At 33.8% G+C, this 24,023-nt stretch overlaps 1 protein-coding gene across 2 annotated transcripts in view; it reads right to left on the bottom strand.

Moving 5' to 3' along the window:
- Positions 1-24,023, bottom strand: part of LOC126903697 (centaurin-gamma-1A) — a 47,838-nt gene that overhangs the window by 1,363 nt on the left and 22,452 nt on the right. Inside the window, exons 1-11 of one of the 2 annotated variants that reach the window (XM_050682082.1) lie at positions 22,182-22,558; positions 11,491-11,723; positions 3,913-4,054; positions 3,145-3,279; positions 2,561-2,930; positions 2,254-2,467; positions 1,928-2,175; positions 827-966; positions 622-749; positions 308-549; positions 24-239 (exon numbers count right to left, since the gene is read on the bottom strand). In XM_050682082.1, coding sequence (XP_050538039.1) covers positions 24-239; positions 308-549; positions 622-749; positions 827-966; positions 1,928-2,175; positions 2,254-2,467; positions 2,561-2,930; positions 3,145-3,279; positions 3,913-4,054; positions 11,491-11,723; positions 22,182-22,365 — 2,252 coding nt within the window. In that variant the 5' untranslated portion in view covers positions 22,366-22,558. Of the gene's footprint in view, positions 1-23; positions 240-307; positions 550-621; positions 750-826; positions 967-1,927; positions 2,176-2,253; positions 2,468-2,560; positions 2,931-3,144; positions 3,280-3,912; positions 4,055-11,490; positions 11,724-22,181; positions 22,559-24,023 lie in introns of those variants that run through there. The other variant, XM_050682081.1, reaches the window with a different exon arrangement.

Genomic DNA, 24,023 nt, shown 5'->3' with positions numbered 1-24,023 from the left:
ATTATATTTTTCTAAGATGATACCTGCAAACTGCATCAATGAGCTGTTGAGACAGACTTGGTGATTGGTTTATTGCGGGTAGGAACTCTTTATTTTCATACTTGTTACGTATCCATTGTTCTTTCTCTTCTCTGCTGGAATTAGGATTTGGTTTGGTTCGGTTAGGTCTAACATTTCCTTCCCATACAGAGTTTGCCATATCATTACCAATTGCCATCATAACCTTGAGGTTTGATGGTCTGAAAAAATATTGGGGGATTATTATATATAACTAAATGTTAGTTGTTATTTTGCTCTTAATACTTACGGCCATCCATCAAGATCAAGAGAACGAACTTTAGAAACATGTGAGCCTAAATTACGATGAATACCAGAACATTCAATACACATTAAAATACCAAGATTTAAACTAGCCCAGTCAGGGTTAGGGGCACTACAATCTGCACACTGACCATTACCAGGCACTCTAGTTCGAATACTTTGCACATCTTCAGAACGATTAGATGAACAGAGTTTACCACTAGCATTGACTTTATTAATTTCATTGCTCTGTAATTTAAAGATAAATTACTAAAAATGAATACAATTTTTAAGTTGGTAAAAATTAGAAATTAAACTTACTTGTAAAGAATTTAAAATTTGTTGTTCAATCGCAGCAACCCATTCATCTCGGTCTTCAGAACTGTTGGCTTCAAATTGCCATTGTTTGTTATCCAATGAAACAATAAGGAACTCATAGCCATCTGTATCTAAAATTCATTAATTAAATGTATTAGTATAATAATTTTTAATTTAGACTTAAGATTAAATAAAAAATGTAAATTACCATCACAGTCTTGATTTTTCATATTACTGCTTTTCATTCTTCTGTGTCTTTTTTTAACATTGGGTGTTTCAGCTTTAAGTTCGCCATTATTTACTGATAATGAGGTATTAGTAATTCCAATGGTTGATTCATTTTCATTGCTATTAGTAATAAAAAACTTAATAAATTAAAACAATATTCAGTAAAAGTTTATATAATTCAATAATATATTTATTGCTGAACCAATAAAAATACAGGCAACAATATTAACTAGATATAAAAACGTATATCAATTATTTTACTGTAACAAAAATATATTTGTTTAATTGCTCAGAAATATTTATTAAGCCGTTTAATAAAAACTTAAGTCTTCACTGATAGTTGATATATAGTCATTTTGGTGAAAAATTGTCTAATCTGGCAACCCTGATTATACTCTTCAAATATAAAAGAAATTTTACTATTGAGGTCCCACCAGTTCTAACAAATCCTTTAACTTTTGATTAAGTTTAATTTGTAATACTTTTTATTTTAAATAATTTTTACGCTTTCAGACTATAATAATAATATGAATTATAATATTTTTTTAATTAAAAACAAAAACAAAAAAAATCTTAGAAAAATAAGAAATTAGTTTAAAAAATGTAAAGAACAGTAAAGTGGAATTGAGGCATTTTTTATTAAAATCACTGTTATAACAAGCTTCGTTGTGTATTTGAAACAAATTGAAAAAAATTTCACATATCCACCAAAAATTTATCATAGAAGACTTGTCATTGGAACATCTATCTTATTTAATCACATAGTACACATTAAATAAGCCATAATTTGATTTAATATTGAACGATGTAGATGTGTCCGTTGCTATGCAAAACAAAATTTCAAATTAACATTTTTACCGAAAATTATATGATTAATTAGTCGATAATTCATAAACATAAAGTATTCGAATAGTTTCTCTTTTTTATTTAAAAATACATAGTATTAACATTAATTTGATATAAGTTTAAAGGGCGTAGGTTTTTCGTAACATTATCACAAGTTGAAAAGAAAAAAAATTGAAATGATTATAATACTAATAAACGTTACATTAATATGAATATTTTTATTGATAATAATTACCTGGATCCGTTTTTGTAACCAGGCTCTTTTAGTAATTCAAAGGCAGTCAGCAACACTTTGTCAGCATTGCGTTTATCTTTCATTTGAAAATTCGAAATCGAAATGTTTGATAAGTGTTCAGATAACCCATTGCTATGATTGCTCAAAGATGAACTAATGGTTTTAGAACCCCTAGGTTTTTGGCCAGGTACTTTTACTGTTACATATTGCAAAGATATCTCTTTGCCGTGAACGTCTTCCATGTAATCCTAAGTAAGAATTATTTATGAATATTTTGTTGACATTCACAAAATTGGCACTATTGTTAGCTTTGATTGGACACTTACGTGTAAACTCGAATGATACGTTAACCGACCGTCATCGCACAAAGTCACATATTTCTTTTTCCATTCTTTATTTAATCCTTTACTGCTACGTTTGTACAAGTAGCCTTGTTTTAAAGGAATTGCGCGACCGCTACCCAATTCGCTAGTGGTCAGGACGCGATTTTTTTCTTCTTTTTTGGACGGATTAAATAAATTAGACCTCCTCCTTGTCTTGCTACAAAAAAAAAAAAAAAAATAGATCAAAAGTTGTTAACAAAACTCATGAGATATTACAAACGAAAATAATTATTATCAAAGTGTAATTTACCGTGTAGTTGTAGGAGTGGAACTAGGCGTGGGCAAATCTTTCGATGAAGAAAATCCGTCGAATGTTTTGGAAACATTGTTGTTGTCTAACGCTATGGAAAGTTCCAGTGGCTGACGATTTAAAGAGGACGACAGATTCGAACGGAGAACGGATTCCTTGAACGCGCTGTGATGTGCTGGAGAAACGCCGTGTACCGGTGGAGACGGCGAAGACGCTTGGGAGAAGGTCCGTGAACCGGGTGATGCCAACTGATTGTACGATGGACCACAGCTGCTTATGGGTGTCGTGGATGATCCGGGAGTGGAACAACGCGAGTCCGATAGGCAATTAGTTGACGCTGACAGTCGTTGTTGAATAATTTTTTGACAAGCTAAAATTTATTTCAAAATAAAAGCTTTAATATTTTAAAAATTTGTATTTCATTTTGACAATCTTACTAAGTAATTAAATGAAAGCCATAATTTAAATAGAAAAACCAAGAGAAATAAATTTGACAATGTTTTATGAGAAAAAAATATGCTTTTATCGATATGTAAAATAAATTGGTGTTTAAATATAATATGATGTTTAGATTGAAAACTCACCGTCTTGGAAAACTCGATCGACGTTTAAACCGTAGGTTGCACATGTCTCATAGTACGAGCACCTCTTGAGGTCTGCGGCCAACTTTCTGGCGCGGGTATCATCAATCACTCGAGGATTCGTTTCGCTTATAGCGTCTAAATTTATAGAGGAAGCAATTAATCTCATAGAAAAATAATTACAATTCAAGAATTCCACTAATGGTAATTAAGAAATACGAACTAAAGCATTTTGAGTTTATTCTTCAAAAATGTATTCATATAATAAAATATAATCTATTATATATCTATTAACTATTTTTTAATAATGTATATATTTATATATAAATTGCCCGATCCATTAAGTTTCATAAAAAAATATAAACGCATCAAGTGTTCAATTAATATAAAACAGTAGAGATGAACATTATTTCTGAATAAAATAAACAAAGAAAAAATTGACATCGTAGTTGTTATCGATATTAATAATCAATTTTCATATTAAACAGTCAAGATTAATAATCAGATTTATTACTGAAATTACTCATTAGTATATAAAGGCAGAAGGTATAATATTTAAACTAGATTCATCTATTTTTGATACAAAGAAATAATCTACTATAATAATACTAATTTTTCTTAACTCTATTATGGCCAAATATTTTTAATAATTGAATGTCATAGACATTTAACAATAGATTCGGTAGAATATTCAAATTAAAACAAGAAAAAAATAATTTTTTTTATATAGCTAGTAGCTAAGTAAAAAAATATAGTGATTTTTGTACTTACCCTGAGTGCCGACTAAAATCAAAGGTATTTCAGCTGAATTGCGGTAATGTGCCATTTTTGTGTAATAACCATAAACCGCATTGAAACTGGTCTCGCTCTCCAAGCTAAAAACGAATATGACAGCGTCCACCCACGCGGTAAACTGCAAATAAAAAGACAAAAATCATAATAAACACACTATTCGGTATTATTAAGGTATTTTTATTTGACGGCTACTGTTTATCTTATTGTTCAAATAACAAGACGAGCGCAGCGCTGCGGACAACAACAACGTGACAGCAATAGCGTTGCGCCGAATCGACGACCCCCGACGATCGATACACACGGGGGGGGTTAAATAGTGATCGATTTAGAGAAGAATTTTTGAAGAAGTCAAGGTTAACTCTCCCCCGACACGACCCCTAACCCTCTAAACAAATTCGAAAGCCGGTTTGTTTTCGATATTTTTTGTCATGTATCTAGGGGTGTGTATACTTGTGTCTGCACGTTCTTTTGTCGTCGGGTGAAATTCGTTAAATTTTTAATAACAAAGTGGTTCCCCTGTAAACTACAACAACTTGGTTAACCACGACGATCGAGAACTATAAGAGCAATATGAAAAGTTTGTTGACTAGTTGAAACCTCGACGTGCGAGCAAGCAATGCCATTCGATGACTGGCTGTTCCATTGACACTCGATTTAATAGCTAATTGATCACAGTTTGTTTATCAATTAACTAGCATTGATTAATTGCAAGTTCCAGAAAATATCAAAAGAAGTAATTTATAGATGATAAAACGATATGAATCGCGATTAGTGGTAGAATGATGAGAATAACAAGTGCCGAACAAAACATAAACACATTAAATTGTACACTCAATTTGTTTGCCGTTAAGTAACGCGATAACAACACATTTTAAGGCAGCACTTAAACACTTTCATTTAATGGACGCGATAACAACTCGTATGTTGATATCGTCCTAAGAGTCTAATTAGAGCTGATTCCAAACACCCAACATAATGAAATATGTAAAACCAATGTATTCTGTACAGTTATTCAACAGTGTGTTCAAATGACAGGATAATGTATAATTTAGCGACATATTGCGACGTACAAAAATGTAATAAATTTGTTTTCGTTGATATTTCAGTGATGAATGACGAGGGGATCTGTTGCAAATTTAATTGAAGGGTTTACACAAATCTTTATTATGCATATTACGGTTAGTAAGTATAAAATATTTGTTATTTCAGAGCAGAATTATTACAAGAACAAAACTGTTACAAATGCATTTACGCAAACCATTTTCAAACAATTGTGCAGCACTTCTTTTTCATTATTTGGAAACAAAACATCTCAAAATTATTTTTCTATCACAACTGGTGTATTTGACAAATACGTGAGTCGCTACACGCAACAAAACTGAAAGTCTTTTATACCGTTGAATTTGTCTAGATAATCTAAAGTTTTTTTTTAAACTTAAGCTAAAAAACCGGGATACATTTGACATATCGGATTACACAATCAGCAAGAAAAGTAAAAAAGAAAAGATTAATGGGAAGCGTAGTGGAAAACTGGAAGAAACATTTGGAGAAAACTGTCTTATTTTTTACAAAAATGAAAAATGTTTTGAAAAACAGCGACAAGTTTTCACAATATTCTTCATAAAAGAATATTAGTTATAAGTTGATACGTTTTGTTGCTTCCTTATCTACAGAAACAACTAACATATTTCCACAAACACCTTTACACAACGAAGTTTTCTTCCGAATTGATCGTTATTTATTTCAAGAAAACGGTTACATACGAGTAAGACCGTATAAAATATATTAAGGCACTAGAGAGTTTCCATTTACCTCTTGGGTACAGTTTAAAAGATAATGTAATACGTCGTCGAATCTGATCGAAAAATAAAACTCAAGTTTGGTACACGCGGAATAGATTTCTGGAGATGAGTACAATACGTTTTATTGATTAATGGAGATATTTGAGACTCGAATGATAATAACTCGACGACAATGATAAAATTTGTACGCAATATAATATGAACTTTTACAATGTTCCGTTTGCTGAATGAGTTTTATTACCTGAACGCGGTTTGGAAAAGCAGTGGGATATAATTTATACGAAGTTATGAGCACCGAAACATACACACCACTCTTTTCAAAAGGTTGGAAAACTTTTTTGTGTTTCCATTCCGTAACGAAGTAAGTGCTTCAGTTAACCTAGAGTTTAATAGCTGCTTTTACCATGTGAGTACAAAAGATCCTAAACATGTGTATAATATAATGTAATTTTTCTGAAGAACAGTGTATAAAGTTTATTACAACGGTGAATGGTGTAGAAATTATGACAGATGTAAGTATTTAACGCGAATCCGGAAAACCTTTTGTCTCTCCTAATAATCTTTTACGTGAGCGGCGAACAATAGAAATTAATCATATACTATGCTGTGTTACTCGAGCTCCTCCCACAGGTTGTAAAAGGGATATTTTTCGTTACATTGTACTTACCGCAATGTGCCATTTACACGACTGTTAAGGGCGTATGTTTGGGTTAATAATTGACAAGATGAATACACTGTATATGTCACAAAATTAAGAAAGCGTTACGAAAATTACTGTGAAAACGATTAGAGGTTCAAGTAAAACATGAAACCACTAAATTTGAAAAAAAAAAAACTATCAAGGTAAATGAAAAAGTATAAAAGGTCAGGTACTAATTCCAAATAGTCACGTCGACGACACCAAAGATGAATCCCGAAAAGAGTGAAAAAATCGGATTGACTTGGTGGACTATTTATTGTACTAGTCTCCACTTTAATAAAATAGCGATAGATGTGACTACTGAAAATTTCAAAAACTGTGGTCGACTAAAGCAAATGTGCGAGTAGAATAATATGTTTTAAAACAACGGGCCATTTTAGTTTAGTATACATAGAAAAAAAATAAACTAAACAGTAACCGTTTACTTTTTTACTTCATGAAATCTAATGTGGTTGTTAAAACAAGTTCTTTGTCTGATCAAAATTAAAAAACGGAAAATNAGTTCTTTGTTTGATCAAAATTAAAAAACGGAAAACATCCAAACAATATAGTATAAATCCTCTCATAATTTATCGTAGAATTGCTTTTTATTATTGTTCTATAGCTGAGAACAATTTTTTTCTGTTAAATTATCGAAGAAATAAAGTGAAAAATAATAAAACTTTTATAGTGAAGGGTAAACCGGTCACTTAGATTGTAAAGAATGAGCTTAGTGTAATAGAAGGTAAGTTACCTCAACTGAGTAAGAATGCAGCAGGTATTAAACAAACAATTTTTGGGCACATACACACATATAGTGAACTTACTCGGGGCTTTTAAATGGCGAGATTTAAACGAAAACGCCGAAGAGAGAGAGTGNCGCTTTTAAATGGGGAGATTTAAACGAAAACGCCGAAGAGAGAGAGTGAACATAAAAAAACCAGCAGAGTCCGTTAAATTGACAGAGGCGGCACCTAATAAGATTTACAATAGTCGAGACCGCCAAGGCAGTTCAGAGGCGACACTATGACGACCGTCTGCGGGTAATAAGTTGTCGTTTACGTTGGACTTACGGAGAGTAATAAAGAAAAGGAAAAATATGAGCTACCTTTATCAAATTGGATCAAAACTTGTTTTGTTCAGTGTCTCGAAAGTGAAAAAATAAACACACGCGCAACAAATACTGTGAAAATGTATAGACACAAAAATTTCCCGTAAGGGAATATAAAAAGTCTCCTCTTCTATCGTTCTAATCTTTAAAGGTATAAAGAATAAACGTGACTTGTTGGCTAGATTTAGAAAAGTTTGAAAAAAAAATCAAGTCAACTGTTAGGCAAATGTAAATAACTGTGTTTGGCTAGGATTATGGTCGGATTTTATTTTTGTAGATTAAAAGTCCAAATGAAAAAGGTCAGTCGATCTAATTTGTCGCTCCAATAGGTTTTGACGCATAAAGAGTAATCAAAATAAAAACCACCTACCTTCGCTCAAGAGGCAAAAAATAACGAGAAAAATAAAATCCAAGGCAATTTATACTTGGCATAATATTTGATATCAAATAAAATGAGGAGCTGTGAAAGTACTCAAAGGCAAAAGTGAGATGAGGTGACACAGTATGTATTATTCCTACGACGTAGAAAATCCATAAAAACACAATATATTTGTACAAGAATGTACTTAATATTTGAAACAGTGTTTGGTAATAATATTAAAAAACATTTCAAAATGAAAATATTATATCGTTACAAAGTTTGCGTTTTCTTTGAAGTTTTTCAACCGCTTGCTGATATTCGATAAGTAAATAACTACTTAACGTTATCTCGTCAGAAGTGGTCCGTTGCAAATATCGAAATGAAACCTTCAAAGTACTGTCAATATATTTTATTCATAGAAAGTTCAGCAAGAGATAACAATTTTAATAACATATAATAGATTGCTGTTCATTTTCTTATAGAACTACAATGTGACAATTTGAATTTTAGAATCGGTTGACAATTATGTTAATTCATCACTTATCGTATGTATACTACATAATAATTTTACTGTTGATGTAGATCTTAAACAGTTGTGACCTAAATATGTCATACGTCTATTACGACACATATAATACATTAAATATTCACAAGTTCAGGAAAACACTAAGTTGATTTCTGTTGCAAAATGAGAGCACATTTTCGTTAATATTTAATAGAAATACATAATCACGTGAATTAACATTTTAAGTAAGCAAAACATTGAAAAAGAAAAAAATATATCCAATTTTTTTAATGTCATCTCAACATACATTATTTTTTGTAAAACGATAAATACTTATTTACTTTTTGTTATGATCTAAAAATGTTCACATAACGCAAGCAAAATATAATTGAAGAGATACCGTAAGTGTTAGGAGAAAAGAAAATGCAATTTTGGTAGGCTTGTGTATAAAAGATTTTGCAGCTGCCGTTATAATTGAATTGCCGTTTTCGATGGAATTATAAATGAAGACATATTTTTCATGCGATTTTAAAGGTCGTCAAAACGGATTAAAAGATATTGTGTACCAATAAATAAATAAAAATTTGATCAAACGATAAGCCACCCGGAAAATAAAACAAACGAGAGGTAGGCAAACATTGTTTAAATGTTTAGGCTGCCACAGCGAATAATAAATAACTNAGTAATATATATATATATATATATATATATATATATATATAAGTAAGGTATATAATAAAGTTATTACAGATGTAATTAAGGTAGTTTTAACATTATAAAATCCAACAAAATTGGAACAAATATAGATGATATTCGACAGTGATTAAAATCAAAACCATAAAAAAAAAAGAAGGTTAACTTTCGATTATTCGATTATTCTGCCTTTTGTTAGTTAATTATAATTTCAGTTATGAAATTTAGTGTTCAACTAGTACTCGGTGGAAATAGGAATATTTAGTATTCAACACTTTTTTTAATTCAGTATTGCTTTTAACATTTATTTGATCAGTAGACCAAACAAAGATAAAAATAAAAAAAAACTTTACACATTTTAAAAGGATTTTTATTAGACAAACGATACTTTTTATTGATGCTCAAAAAATAATTTTTACAAATTTATCTCTTTATTTATTCAATACAGTTAAAAATTATTTTTAAATTAATATTAAACACTACATAACGTTTGTAATTAGTAAAAACAATTTTAATTGACAGTACCTTTATTATCCCCCGGCGTGTGTTGAATTTATAGACAAGAAGATTCAACCTTGTTTAAACATTTGAGTATACATAAAAATAATAAAACCAGTAAAAAATGATGTACATTTTAAAGTGATTTAAAACAATGTTCATTCTTAAATAAAATACTCAAGATAAGTATTTTATTTCAGTAATAAAAATACTAATTACTCAATTTAAAATACGTTTAGCAAAAAGTTTTCTTATAAACTTTCTGAATAAATTTCAATAAAAAAGCAGTAAACGTAAACTTTTTAAATAATTCCGATTATATAACTGCAATAAATCAATTTCGATACTTCAAGATAAACGTTCAAGTAAAACTATTGATTTTATTTTATTTGATGTTATAAAATCAATAATAAAAATGTACTATCTGATATTTTATGAAAATATTTGAAAATTTAACTGTCTAAAGTGAAAAAGTGTAGCATAAATATGTGATCAGAAATTTTAATAAAAATAGTTTTTCTAGTCGAAACTTCAAACAAATTATAGTTTATTGAATTACTTTTTTTTTAAAGATATTTTCTGGTTACATTAACTTATAAAACAAGTTTTAAAACATAATGAATAGTTTTTTTAATTAAAATTGGATAATTATTAATAAAACATCGATTATCTAAGATATCACTAGTTGATTGTAATACTAATTTTAATTGTTATCAGCCTTTGGTTATTATTCGACACAATACTTAATTGATAAAATATTTCTATTTTTTATTACATTGTTCGGCATTTCCAAGTTAATAAAATGTTGAAAAGTCAAGTTACTTAATGGAAAAGTTTAATTATGGCTAATTTTAGAACGGAAGTAAATTAAAACATTTTTATCAAACTTCTGGGTATGCAGTGATAGGCGCTAGTTTAGTTTTAATTAGTTTGTTAATAAGTTATACTTTATGTACACCCGGCGAGGGGACACGTATTTATTTTTATACAAACCGAAAGATATTAAATAAAAATCGAACAAAAGGGAATGAACTCGAAATCTAATCGCTGTATGCTAACAACAGATGGAAAAACAAAATCGAACGAATCATTATTAAACGCGGCTTTAAAAAGATTATGTATTGTAATTAGACACTTTGCAGAATAGGTATATGCCGGGGTCACGTGGGGATTTATAGGTTTAATTCTCACCCCAAAAAACTACTAACCCTTGAAAATAAATCTTCCTTTTCGTAATTGAATTTTCGTATGGGGTTGCGATTGCATAGAACTTTTGGAAATAAGAAATTCTATCCCGGATTTGTTTATAAAAACGTTGATTTCAATAACTCTTAGCAAGCTAATTAACATAGGTTGTGTATGATGGAATAATAAATATGGGTCGTTACAGGCATAGCCAATTAAAACAGTTGGTATTGAACGATTATTTCATAACACAAGAGTCATATTTCACTGAATACATTGTACTACATTACGTGCACTACAATTTCACATAGACATTTTCTATACATCAAGTTGCTCTACCAACTCTGCTACTTGAAACTCAATATAGTGAGACGGGGAAATGTAACGACTTAAATTGAATTAAAATATCTTAATAGAACAGAAGAATTGTTTTTCATAAGAAATCAGTTATCCTCGAGCGATAAACGTTAGCGGGCTAACTGCGACCTGAATGACTAATCGTGAAGATGCGCGATTTATATTACAAAACATTTTTCGTTTGTACACAACAAAATACTTGTTATTAAAATTCTGACAATTTAAGGCATTTCCCGACTTGAGACACACTGACCCTCGTTTGACTCGCGTAGTTTAAGTAAACGTTTGCGTCCTAAAGTTGTTACAATGTCCAAAGAGAGTTATTTTAGTCATCTGACAAGGATTTACATATTAAAGAATTACCTGAAGTTCGGGTGAACCCCCTTCGTCTCGTATTAATAGTAGGTGACTATGGCCGTCCACAGATATTTCTTTCTTAAATCGGCCGCCCTCGGGGCTTTCCTCTTGCATGTACGATCCGGTTAAATACCTGTGGACTAAAGCCGATTTTCCAGATGAAAGCGATCCGACGATGCCCAAACGTAAGTCTGGTACAGTCCTGGCCAAGGTCCATTCTTGACTATTCACGAATGAATCTGAAACAAAACAAAAACCGTTATAACACGTACTTTAACACAATAATTATTATATGTTATTGCTTCTGAGGAGTGTAATAACAATTTTAGCCCACTAATTATTAATTTTGTTCCTAAACTATCATCCTATTCAAAAAATAATAAAATTCCAGAAATAACTAAAATATTAATTTATTCTAACTGAATAAACCGTTAGCTAATTTAACAATAAAGGTTTGTTCATAATGTCACCTGTAATATAAAAAGAGTTAATCAATCATTTAGGGTTTCGATTACGAGCACCTGTCGCTTTTTTGAACATTGGGTTCAATAAGGTTCATTGTACATATTTTTTAACGCTTTTGTAAGCCTTAATGCACTTCAGTTATGATTTTTTGTCTACTTTGAGACTTCCACACCAAAAATATTGAAAAATAGTATTGACTGTAATAATTATAAGAGTAAACTATTCAAGAGTCGTGTCGCTTAAAAATGGTGAAAGATTTTTACTAAAACACCTGGTCAATAATTAATAAAGTTAATTGAACATATATCAACTATAAGGGTTGATGAAAGTAATACTTTTTAATTAAAATTTTAAAGCATATTTTTTGAGGAAAAACTTAATAATAATTTATTTAATAAAAAAAAAAAAGTGCTACGTTTCCGCACCGATTAATATTTTTTTTTATTCTTCTCACCTTTAAGGATTTTTGATTATTAACGATAGAAAAATAATCTGATTGTTTTAAATTCTAAAAATTTTATTTTTTTTCAAATACACAAGTAACTTTTAACGACAACTACGTCAGAATGTCAGTCGCCAGACTTTAAGTGAGAGGAAATCATTAAAAACTAAGAGTGCGGGCGAGCGAAGTTATTATAATGCAAGAGCACGTTTACAGGTCCTTCAATCGGTAATATTCTGTACAGCATAAGTTAAGAGGTGACATAAAAAAAGAAAAGAATGAGTGAGATCGGAGACGGCCTATTCATGAGATATTTGCGCGTCGTCAGTAAAACAAAAGGAAGGATCGAGAGGAAGAGTGCGTATTGTATTTATAATGTGTTATAATATCTAATGATACGTTTTCATAGTGGACGAGCAACCGGTTCTCAATATCATCGTTTGTACCCGTTCTGCGCCAACGCGTTTTTTTTCGCTCCAACGACCCAAAGAACAAGACAACGTGCGCTGCTAACATTCGTAAAAGATTATGAAACCGATCGGCGGCATTAGGACTTGAAAGATAACCGAATCATAACCAACGTTTTTTACTGGCGCCCGGTGAAATAAAAATGCACTGGAATTTCGACAAAAGCTAACACTTTTGGCAGGCAATGAACGGGCAGATCAATTGTAATAAAAAAAATTCACCTCGAAACCGCTCGAAATGAAAGTAATTATTATTGCGCACTAAATAATCCATCAGTCGTGACTTATTCTCACCGGAGAAAGTTATTGACTGATAAACGATTGTTATGGCGGTGACTGTTCCCCACGGTGTTGTTCGAGATGAATTCGCCAAAAAAATTGTACGAGATCAACTGGGTGTCTTGGCAACAGCACCTGGACGCGGTCACCAACGACCTCAGGAGGGTTGAACGCTATAAACGCGGAATTTATTCACTTATTATTTACCGATGAAATTTCCTAACGAATTCTAACTGAGATTTAATCAATCGAAAACTATAAGCCTTTTTACAGTTGACCGAAGAAAACATTTATGTTTTGCTAGAAAAATGTGCTGAACGTTCGGTTTTTTTTTTTTTTACTTGTGCAATATTTGAAACATTTCTTCCCGTGTTACACAATTACAATTGTCGAAGGTCATTTTTCCCACACGTAAGAAACGTATTATAAATAAAATGTATTAGGTGACAGCTGTGGACACAGTATGTAGGGTTTCTGTAGTGGGCAAACACCGAAGCGGTCGTGGTAAAACTGCCCGATAAGCAGTTCCAGCTATCCCCCTAAACGTTTCAAATTCTACACAGGTATACTTAATGTGCTGAAGAGATCTGAAAGAACAATCATTACTTGACGAGTACAACACAATAACTAGAAAAGAAGGAAATATTCGATAACCGTCCGATGAAAGTTAAAACTTGGCACCAAACCCGTTGAGCCAATAAAGTAATATTTGAAATACAATTTGTGGTATTATTATAATTACAATAATATTCTTACATTGTGGGCTATTCCCCCGAGTGAAGTCATGGCGCCAGTTCATTTTTTATTAATCATTTCCTCCGTACCTACTACACTGACGGTATTAAGTGTAATTTACCGCCGAACACGCTACACACTTTGTAATATTTGTTCATCACGAATAAGTTACTCCTCTATCGGTAGGTAACAGTTTCAAAATAATGTGCTTTAAACTGTTGCAATGTAAAGTACATCCAAACCAACTGCTTACGGTTAAAAATATAGAAATGTGTGTTAACAGAAACACCAGCAAACATTTATGTTTTTAATAAAATCATTAACGTATTTACTTTAAGAGTCGAGCAAAAGCAATTTAACAACACTTTAATGGATTTTACTACACATCAAATGTAAGGAAAGCATCACGTCATACTCACACGACGCAATTCATAATAACGCCGACTTATATTTTCTATACGACGAAACTTCTTAAAAAATGTTTGACATAAACTGAAATGACATTCTTAATTGGTTCTTTAAACGTAATAGCCCTACTATAATTACGGTCTTCTATGCGCTTCCGACTCTCTTAATTTGGTACCATAAATATGTAAATACATATCGATTACGTTTGTCGACAACAACAACAACAACAATTGACCGTATAAGCTGCTAACGATTCCTCAAGTGGCCGATGGGCTTAAAAACTGGTCGGCCGGGAGAAACTCGTGTCATATTTTGAATATTTTATAGTTTTCTGTGTACAAGTAAAAAACAAAACATTGTGATTCGGTTTGTAAACCGAACACGGAATGCGCCAGGAAATAGATTAACAAGTAAAAGAAATAATTACGTTGGTTTGGTTTTTTTCTAGACACGAAACGCACGACACGATGCCGTGGAGAATTACCAAAGAATACGACGTTAAACACTAAGTGACTTGCTGAACTAAGCTGCTTAATGCACAATTTGCATATTAATTGAGATCTAATGTTATACGCCGAGAAGTTAAATTTCGTGCCAGCGCATAGAACGGAAAATATGAATAAAAATCGTTAAAGGTCGTCACATGCATAACATTATATACTATGAGTTTTACACGCAAATCAAGAGAACTTTAAAAAGACACGAGGGCGGTTAGGACTTGTCGTACGAGGGGATTCAGCCGGTCGTTTACAGCCATTCTGCGCCTCTTCCTACACCTCCCTCTAGAAGTCATTTGCTTTTGGCGACGACCACCGCCACTAGACATTTTCATTGGCTTTTTGTCTGTCGCCAGCCACCGCCGATGAGTCACTCAGACTTGGAATAGGGGAAGTGGAGACCGTGCCTTTTGTTTGCCTTCGCGTACAAAAACAATATGTGAGTTTTTACACGTCATGTGCGCACGTCCATTTACTTTAGACCGCTCCATGACGGAAGGCAATCATTCAACGTTAAAAATACAATAAAATAAAGACAGCTAAGACTAGTTGAACTTTTTACTCGAGACGCACTCGTTTTCTAATTTATAAAAGTCTCGTTGAACACGAGTAAAGTACAAAATTAAAACAGACCGTCATTTCTTTTGTGTAAACATTTTGCAAGTATTGTCTTTTATTACAACATGTTGAATACCAAAGTATAAAATAATTACAAAACGTGAAAATCTGTCATTTTAACAAAAAAAAAGTCTAAACGAAATTCAAATGTTTGTATGCCCTTGAGTTTCCTGCAAATTAGTTTTGTCATTTTTTTTTTTGTTTAATTAACATTTGCGACAATATACAGTAATTCTAATCAGCGGGGCACTCGTGTTGTGTTATTTGTAAACTAGCCAAAAATCGTTGAAAAAATACGCGTGTGCGGCCAATCGAAGGCAAATAAAGAAGCTCTACAATATTGTATCTAGTTGAAATATTTTAGGGCGAACGAACCAAACATTTAATCTAGTAAATAAACGACAACGTTGCAATGATTTCTAAGACTGTAAAAAAAGTCTATTTACTATGAAAAATTGGACTCGGTGTGATTTCATTAATCTTTACACCGCGATTTCTTCAACAATTCTCACAGCTTTAACACTCAAAAATGTTTCATAACAATACTAATAAACGCAAATACAATGAAATGAAACGTATTAATTATAATTGCGGTTTACACGCGCTCAACCATTGGGTTATTACTAATTGCAGAGTAACAGCGGTCCAGTGAAATCGAGAGGGCTCGAGCGATAAGATTTTGTTATGTTACGTCTCCGCTCTCCACTGGATCGACTTTCGGTTTCTCTTGCCATAAAAAATAACAACAACAAAATACCAACAGTAGACATGCAACATTTTTGCCCTAGTCGGATACAACTCACTTGTGCCTAGGCAAATCAATGTAAATGTTTTATAGGTACCATCGATTTATGAGTTTTATTTCACGTGACTGTTGCTAGGTTACACCTCGTGTCCACTGAAAAAACGCATAAAAATTCAAGCAGGCACGGCACTCGTTAAAAGGGACGACAGAACAAAATGGTAAACCTAAAGACAGGTCGGCAAGTATTCGACCAGAATACGCAACGAGCGGCTGCATCTCAATAGAGTAGATGCAGGTAAACTTTAATTTTAAAGGGGTTAGTTTATTTATACACCGCGAAATTACTTTTTAAGCAAGTAAGAGAAACGCGTCGGTTGAGAACCTGTAACACAGTCGATTCGCATAATTTATGGGTAGTATTTTACGGGGTCGGTAATAATTTCCAAATCCAATAACATTACTAAAAAAAAATTGTACGCTCGTCTACGCTGATTTTGACGGATACAGTACTTTGTTTATGGGTTATGTTCTCTACTAAATTGTGTGGGACAGAATGTTTTATTGGTTTTATGTCTGGTTATTGCTTATGCCTACCAAAATCGTTCAACGTCAGAAATATCGTAAAGATGATTTCACAGTTCATAATTTTAGTTATGAATTTCGAGCGACAATCGACTGGTCTTCGGTTTTAAGTCAGTTGACGCACACTGGTAACTCCGGTTAAAAAATTTACAGGAACGGAATGTCTAGTAATGCTTAGCAAATCAAATGCCATGTTTAGATTACCTTTTTTGGCAACCCTGTGAAATCACAACATGTGTTATGCACTATCGGAATTTCCGAACATTTGAAAAACTTTCTTTTAACTTTTTTCGCACAAGAACAAAACATGAAATCTGCACTCAATAGAAGTCTAGATCACCTGATTAACGAGTAAACGTTTTTANTGAAATCTGCACTCAATAGAAGTCTAGATCACCTGATTAACGAGCAAACGTTATTACGGGATGATAAACCGTATGAACAGTTAATGACATTTTTTTTTCATTCTTTTATTATTTTATAATCCTCGTTTGTTACACGGCCGTGTATTATGTCAACGTCTAATAAATGTTGGTACTTATAAGAGGGAGAAATGTTGGTGAGTATAGTAAGCAAAACGTATGTGCGCACAAAAACCTCAAACCAGTTGTGAAACAAAAAAACACATTTCAATAAAGTAAATTAGGTTCATATTACTTCTTTGGCCGCCTAAAAAAAAAAGAATATGATATATTCTGCAGGGCACGCACGGCACATAATGCATATGGCAAAACTGTATACGAGCGGAAGTGGGCAGTTTAACTATTCGACGCACGGGAATAAAAAAAAATTCAAAAAGGACAGTTCGCGGTTACCGTCTCTCATTCTCATTTGTGTCATTTGCTATACGGGCGGAAACCGTATAAGGGCTGCGGCCCTGCTGATACCTTTTTGGGTATTATTTTTTTTTTAATTTACGAGGTAACGTCTTTAAATACAACTAGATTTCGATTCATTATCGATCGGAGAACCAAAACAAATCTCACAGACAACGATGTCACCGTATGCTTTGACGTTGAAGGGGAGAACGAACGGCAGAGTTGTTGGGTGTGTTTTATTTTTATCGTAATAATGGTGGAGTACTAAAAAAATATATAATAATAATATCACAAACGACCATAAATACGTGCGTTTAGCAAACGCGAACTTGTTTTTCACATAATTTGCCGAGCCGCGCTGCTGGGACAATGATATACGACGACACAACTGTACTTCGTGTTTGCCGACAGTAAACAAAAAGAAAAAAATAGCAACAATAGGCATAAAAGAACATGATAATAGAACCTAATGCAAACTTTAAAATGCTAACGATTGCAGACCTTTTTACCGCAAATAAAACGTTAAAAAACCAGAGTCGAAACACAACCATATTTAAAAATAACTATAAATGCACGCGCTTATACGTNATATTTAAAAATAACCATAAATGCAAGCGCTTATACGTGTAAACTTTTGCTAAAATCCGAATAAAGTATTGCTAGCAAATACTCTGAAAACAATTGTTTTTTTTCTTTTAAGTAAACACGCAACATGTAATGCAAAATCAGCAAAACAACGCAGAACTTCCTGTCATTACCAATCAGGAGAGTTTACAATGACAACAAGGGTCACGTGGGCAATAGTTTTATCCAAGTTCGAGTCTCAATAGATTGAACAGTCGGATCTTAGGATTTTGTAATTCAATTTTAACTGCAACAAACTGGCCGAAATTCAATTACATTAACGAAGAAGAAACGTACTCGTGTGTATACGGAGTGATAAATGTTATAAAAATAAAAGGAATAATTTTTAATAGACGCTTTTTGTCATTTTTTTTTAATAGAAAAAAAAAGAAATATTAACACGCAAGAGAGTAACAACTATTTGACAGCTAATCTGTCGAAATTTATTTCACATTATAAAACGGGCTACTAATTAATCCTGTATACCCCACCCTGTATTCGTGGAACTTCTTCTGGAGTGAACAACCCAGGAAGCAGTTAGTAATCGACAAAAAGTAAAGAATTTTGACCGTCCTTCTTCCCCTAAAAATAATCTAATTTAGAACCAAACGTATAAAACCGTTTGCCAGTCGTATAAACAGATTTATAAACGTCAAGTGCAACGAGTAGCAACCGTTTAAACTACACCCCGCAGACAAACAATCGTTATAACTTCCTCAAGTTTCTCGTTTTTATATCCATCAAGTATACACAACATACACGCTAATCCTTTTCGGAAACACCGCAGGGTCTTCATGTTTCCACCAAAAAGGGGAAACGGGTGTTACCCCGTAACAGTGATCACGCACGTCAGTACAGCACACTCATAAGACTGCCGGCGCCAAGATTGACCGATACGAGCGACGGTTTATTCAACCCTCTTACAACAGTACTAACACGCTACCAGACCATAGTAATCTAAACGTTATAATGGTCTCGGTAAATATCATTTTAATATTAAAAACCCGTGTAGGGGTGCAAAAAAACATACAGATTGTTTGTTATCACGTGTAACACGAGTAGTGTTGCGAAAACGAATACACGTAACAACAAAGAATAGCGCCCTCCTGTTCTATTCTGAGAACTCTTTTCAGTAAAAAATTCTCGTCGTGCGAATATGCAAAACTACAACCGACAAACAGTTATAAACAGTAGACAGAAAAGAAGTTTTTGCGTGTTAAAAAAATTATGCGCGATATATTTATTGCGCTGTGCATAGACTGGAAAAAATTAAACAATTTTTTCCACGTCCGTCACTTGGCGATTATTGCACTAAAGATCTTTTACCTAACTACCCGACGGCTATTGGTGACACACGTTTTCTTTTGCGACAACATTCGCAATTGACAAGGACGACGTATGAGAATACCGTATAGTTTGTTTTGGTCGAGTTCCAACGATCCGAAGGGAAAAAAAACTCGATATACAACGCGCGATAAAAAGATAGACATTTTTCATAGCGATTTACCAGGAAATGAACACGCTCCCCTCTTCCCCACCCCGTAATCAAATATTCATATTATTTCTAGCGAGAACATCACACAATGTACTGTCTTCACAGAATCATAAGCGTGCCCGTGTAACACGATTGTTTTTTATGGTATCGCACAGAAAAATGACGTCACGCGTTAAAAGTCACAATTTGCAGCCACAAACTTTGGACTACTTTGCGCCCACCGGCATCTCGACAAAGTGATAAGGTCTAATCAAAATGACGTGTGCGCAAATACAAAATATGCGCTTGGAGAACACAGTGACTTACTTGGTCTCGCTAAGCGTAATCCGATCACGTAACGCGTACAAGTTACGTGTGTCCCGTTGAAGACGCGGTTTGAAATTCTCTCCGTGTGTGTATTGGACACATTTTTTATATATTTTTTTTTCCCCTTCAGTAACACCAACGTCACCTCTGGCGCGCGTCTAATAACCTCAGAAATACATTATTTCCATCGGCTTACACCCATCAGTATTCCAAGAGCAAAATATTACCCCCAATTCTCATGCATTATACGATGGCACGAAAATAACACCTCACACATTCGTCGCAGTTTAAATAATAGGAAAACAAACGTTTTTTTTTTTTTGTTTTATCATTTTCGATCTATTGGAACACGTGTGAAATTTTGTAAATTAACCGACAGCGGATAGTGTGTGGAAACCATGAAAGGACGTTGCACGGGAGCCGCCAGTTCATTAATGTGAATCAAGGCGGACAATAAGAACAAGTTCTAATTGTTATGTAAATTTCACGGTGATTGCTTGATGTTAAAATCTACTCTGAAAATAGGATGTGGTAGATTTTATTTTTTGTAAAGATATAAACGGTTGATATTTCATTTTTAATTGGATGTAATAAAAAAAAAAACAATTTACGAGTGGCTTGCAGTTAAGTTTTCTGCGCGTGGAAACCGTTTTGTGGGCAGAGTTACTCATTAAAACTGTGAATTATGGTTAATTGCAAGACTATGACGTACTAAAGATTTAAACGCGACCACTTTGATAACAATTTACAGCACTGTTAATGTCAAAGTGATCGCTTCATACGCAATATCTTGTGATGTTTTTTTATTTATTTACTTTTTTACGGCTGAACAAACCGAAGCGAGCATTAAAAATAATAATGCGTCGACACTCGGAGTAGACTTACAAGACGACATGGAGAGTTTTCCTTTAGTCGCACCCCTCGGCATTTTGTAGTTTATTTGCATAAGCACTCGCTAGGAAAGAAAAACAAAGGGTCAACAAAATGGCTACAGCATTGTTTTGAGAGACAGGTGCTCACTGGACATCAATAATGAAAATCTCGACAAATCTAAAAACCTAATGGATCTCACATTCATGTCGTCGCCATTGAAAAAGGCGAGAAGAAATGAAAAATTTAACAAATCTCCCCAGCGAAAACCTTATAAAAGATTCTATTAGAACCGTCAACGCCACCGTAGCGTTCAATTTGTTCAAAAGTCCATAATACAGTGAAGGAGATTTCCTAAACAATTCACAACGTTTTTTACGTGAAACTTTTGCTTCCGTCCCTTCCAATTTAATACATCAAATATATTTCGAGTACATATATACATAGAGGGTTCGTTTAAAACAAATATAACATTTCACGAACATAAATCACAACGTTAAAGACGATGCCGCCAAAAACACTGCCGTGCGATTTTTCTCCGAGTGTTATTAAAAAAAATCCAGAAAATTTCTCCTGTTTTAACTACTCGCGCAGGCGTCATCGATTAAATTCACAATTGCACGCACAATCCTGTTTTCCATAGATAAATAATAATTTATGTTTATCATAAAACATAAGAGTATTTAAAGTATGTGAATGTACGCCGTGTAATTAATTACCTGCGTATTGATCATTTTAAATGAGCATATATTATTTTTCTAACCGTCGTCGTTAAATAAAGATTAAATTTATTTAGCATTTTGAACCATATCGTTCTGGCCAATAATAACGTACTTTTACTATTGTTTCATAAATATTGAAACGTCCGAATGAACATCTTTGATAAATTATTACTGATAATCGTTTTTTTTTTAATATTTAAGAAACACAAAGAGGAAAAAAACTCGATCATGGTTACTAGACGTACACACGCCAGCAACATAAAGTATACAACAACAGACACAAAAGTGGAAAACTATAGAAAACCTCGATCCATAAAATAGTAACAAAAAAAAAAAAGAATTATTAGTTTTTTTTTTTTTTTTGAAGGCCGGTCTGACTTGGTCGGCTGCTGGGCTGATACAACGTATCAAAAACTATACATTACAACAAATTTGATTTCGCAACTCTAAGCCGTTGAATGGCCTAAGTAATGCAATACATGTATTGAAGGACAATCGCAAAAAAAAAAATCGACCAATTAGCTGCGGTTTTACATAATAACGAAAACAAATAAACGCTTGAAATGCAAAACGCCATTGAAGTAATGCAAAGTCGGTGGTTATTATATACGAGTGTAAATTTACCGGATTTCCTTTTTTCCGCTATGACAAGCGATTTGGATCGTTTTACCCTGAGCGATCTTCGCTTGAGCGACCGCAAAAACGACTCGTGTACCCTTAGGACGGCGCCCCGGCTGGTAGGGGGCCCCATGTCGGTCTTGGGCTCCGACGGGGTAGTAGTAACCCATTTGGTGGCAGCGCTCAACATGATCGACGGTTAGATAAGTGTAGCAACTAGACGATCGCACCACCGACAGAAATGCTATGCATCGATTGAGTTTTCGGGAAAAATACGAACGGCACACGAAATAAATGTTCACTGTGATTGATAAGCACGACGCACATGCAAACGAACGTCGTTCGGCGCGGCACGATCGCGACGGAGTGAGCCCAACAGAACGAGCGGCCGACCGTGTCATGTGGCCGCGCGAGTAGGGTCACGATTCCCTATGATCGTGTACATTCGGCGGCAACGGGCAACAGATGTTACGGCCGGTGATTGTGGCGCATGCGCCGCGGTAGAAGAAATGCCAAGTAAGTACGCACCTTTAGGGCAAAGGTAATTTTTTTTTTAGACAAAAATATATTTTAATTTAATTGAGTAATGAACCCTGGGAAAAATAAATCCCCGTCGTGTGTTTTGTCAACGATATATACGTATACACGGCAGTTCGGAGTTGAAGTAAAAAAAAAAGAAACCAGAAATAAATGACGTGGTTCTTTTCATTAAAAGGCACTAAATCAACCCCTATTTTTTTAATCCCTAAAAGAAACCCCTCTGCACAAGTATACGATAAATGAAAGGAATAAAAAAGTCATGTACGTTTCAATGTCATCGAGCGAATTTACAAAGCTGCCGGACTCTATAATCTCGCCAGTCACTTCGTTTACTTATTGACTTCATTGAGTTACTCGTTTGAAAAAAATATATACTCTTACACAGCATCACTCGTCAAAGGGAGTGTTTGGTAAAATTATTTACCATTTTCAGTGACTTTAAACACGAGAAGTATAAATTACAGTGCACAAACGATACAAAAATCGTGTGAAAAAATAGCACAGCAGTTGTTTAAACAGTTGTAAACGCTATAACATTCTATTGTCATAACAAATTCAAGCTCACAGATATTACACCGTAAAACAAAATGTGTTGAACAAAAGTTCTAAAATGACATAACGACATTCAAATTGAGTTTCAAGAGGAGATCGAAAAACTTCCAACGTGTGTAAACTCCGAGGCGCAGCGGCGAACCTCACAGAGAATCGATGACGTCATGAATGCCGACTCGAGTACTCAGACCTCTGGTGCTATTAGACGAAACCCAATCAAATACATTAGTTGGACGGTCGTTGTGTTCGAGTGGCTTCTAACACATTCTACTGTAGTAATGAATAGACGCCGTCCCACATCGGCGGTGTCCCACAAATGTACACAGTATAACCACCGGATGTGTACAAAGGCTGGGCGCGATGCACAGACGGGACTCACGCGTGCCGCCGTTCAGCAGCATCGTCGTACGTGGCTTACAGATTACAGTGCGAGGGAGTGACGGTTTTTGTAAATATTACACGTTGTCAGTCTACACGCGGCTTGTCGCCGCCACAACAACACACAGAGATACGGTGGAAATATAATACATAACAGTTCGCGTGTAAATCATAGAAATCATGTACACCGGAGACAGCAAAATACCATTCGACACGGTGCCGATCCGGACAGATGTTTTGCATAGCAGTTTATGTACGTGGACACGCGACAACGGCGGCCGTTAAGGTGTGCTGAGTGTAATAAATAATATTAAACGTATCGGCGGACAGCGTTTCATAAAAAAAACCGCCTCCCGATTAAAAACATAAACCCCAATT

Source organism: Daktulosphaira vitifoliae, unplaced genomic scaffold (assembly GCF_025091365.1).
Source record: "Daktulosphaira vitifoliae isolate Bord-2020 unplaced genomic scaffold, ASM2509136v1 Scaffold_4, whole genome shotgun sequence".
In the NCBI taxonomy this organism is placed as follows: domain Eukaryota; kingdom Metazoa; phylum Arthropoda; class Insecta; order Hemiptera; family Phylloxeridae; genus Daktulosphaira; species Daktulosphaira vitifoliae.
This window is presented reverse-complemented; position numbering and strand designations above follow the sequence as displayed.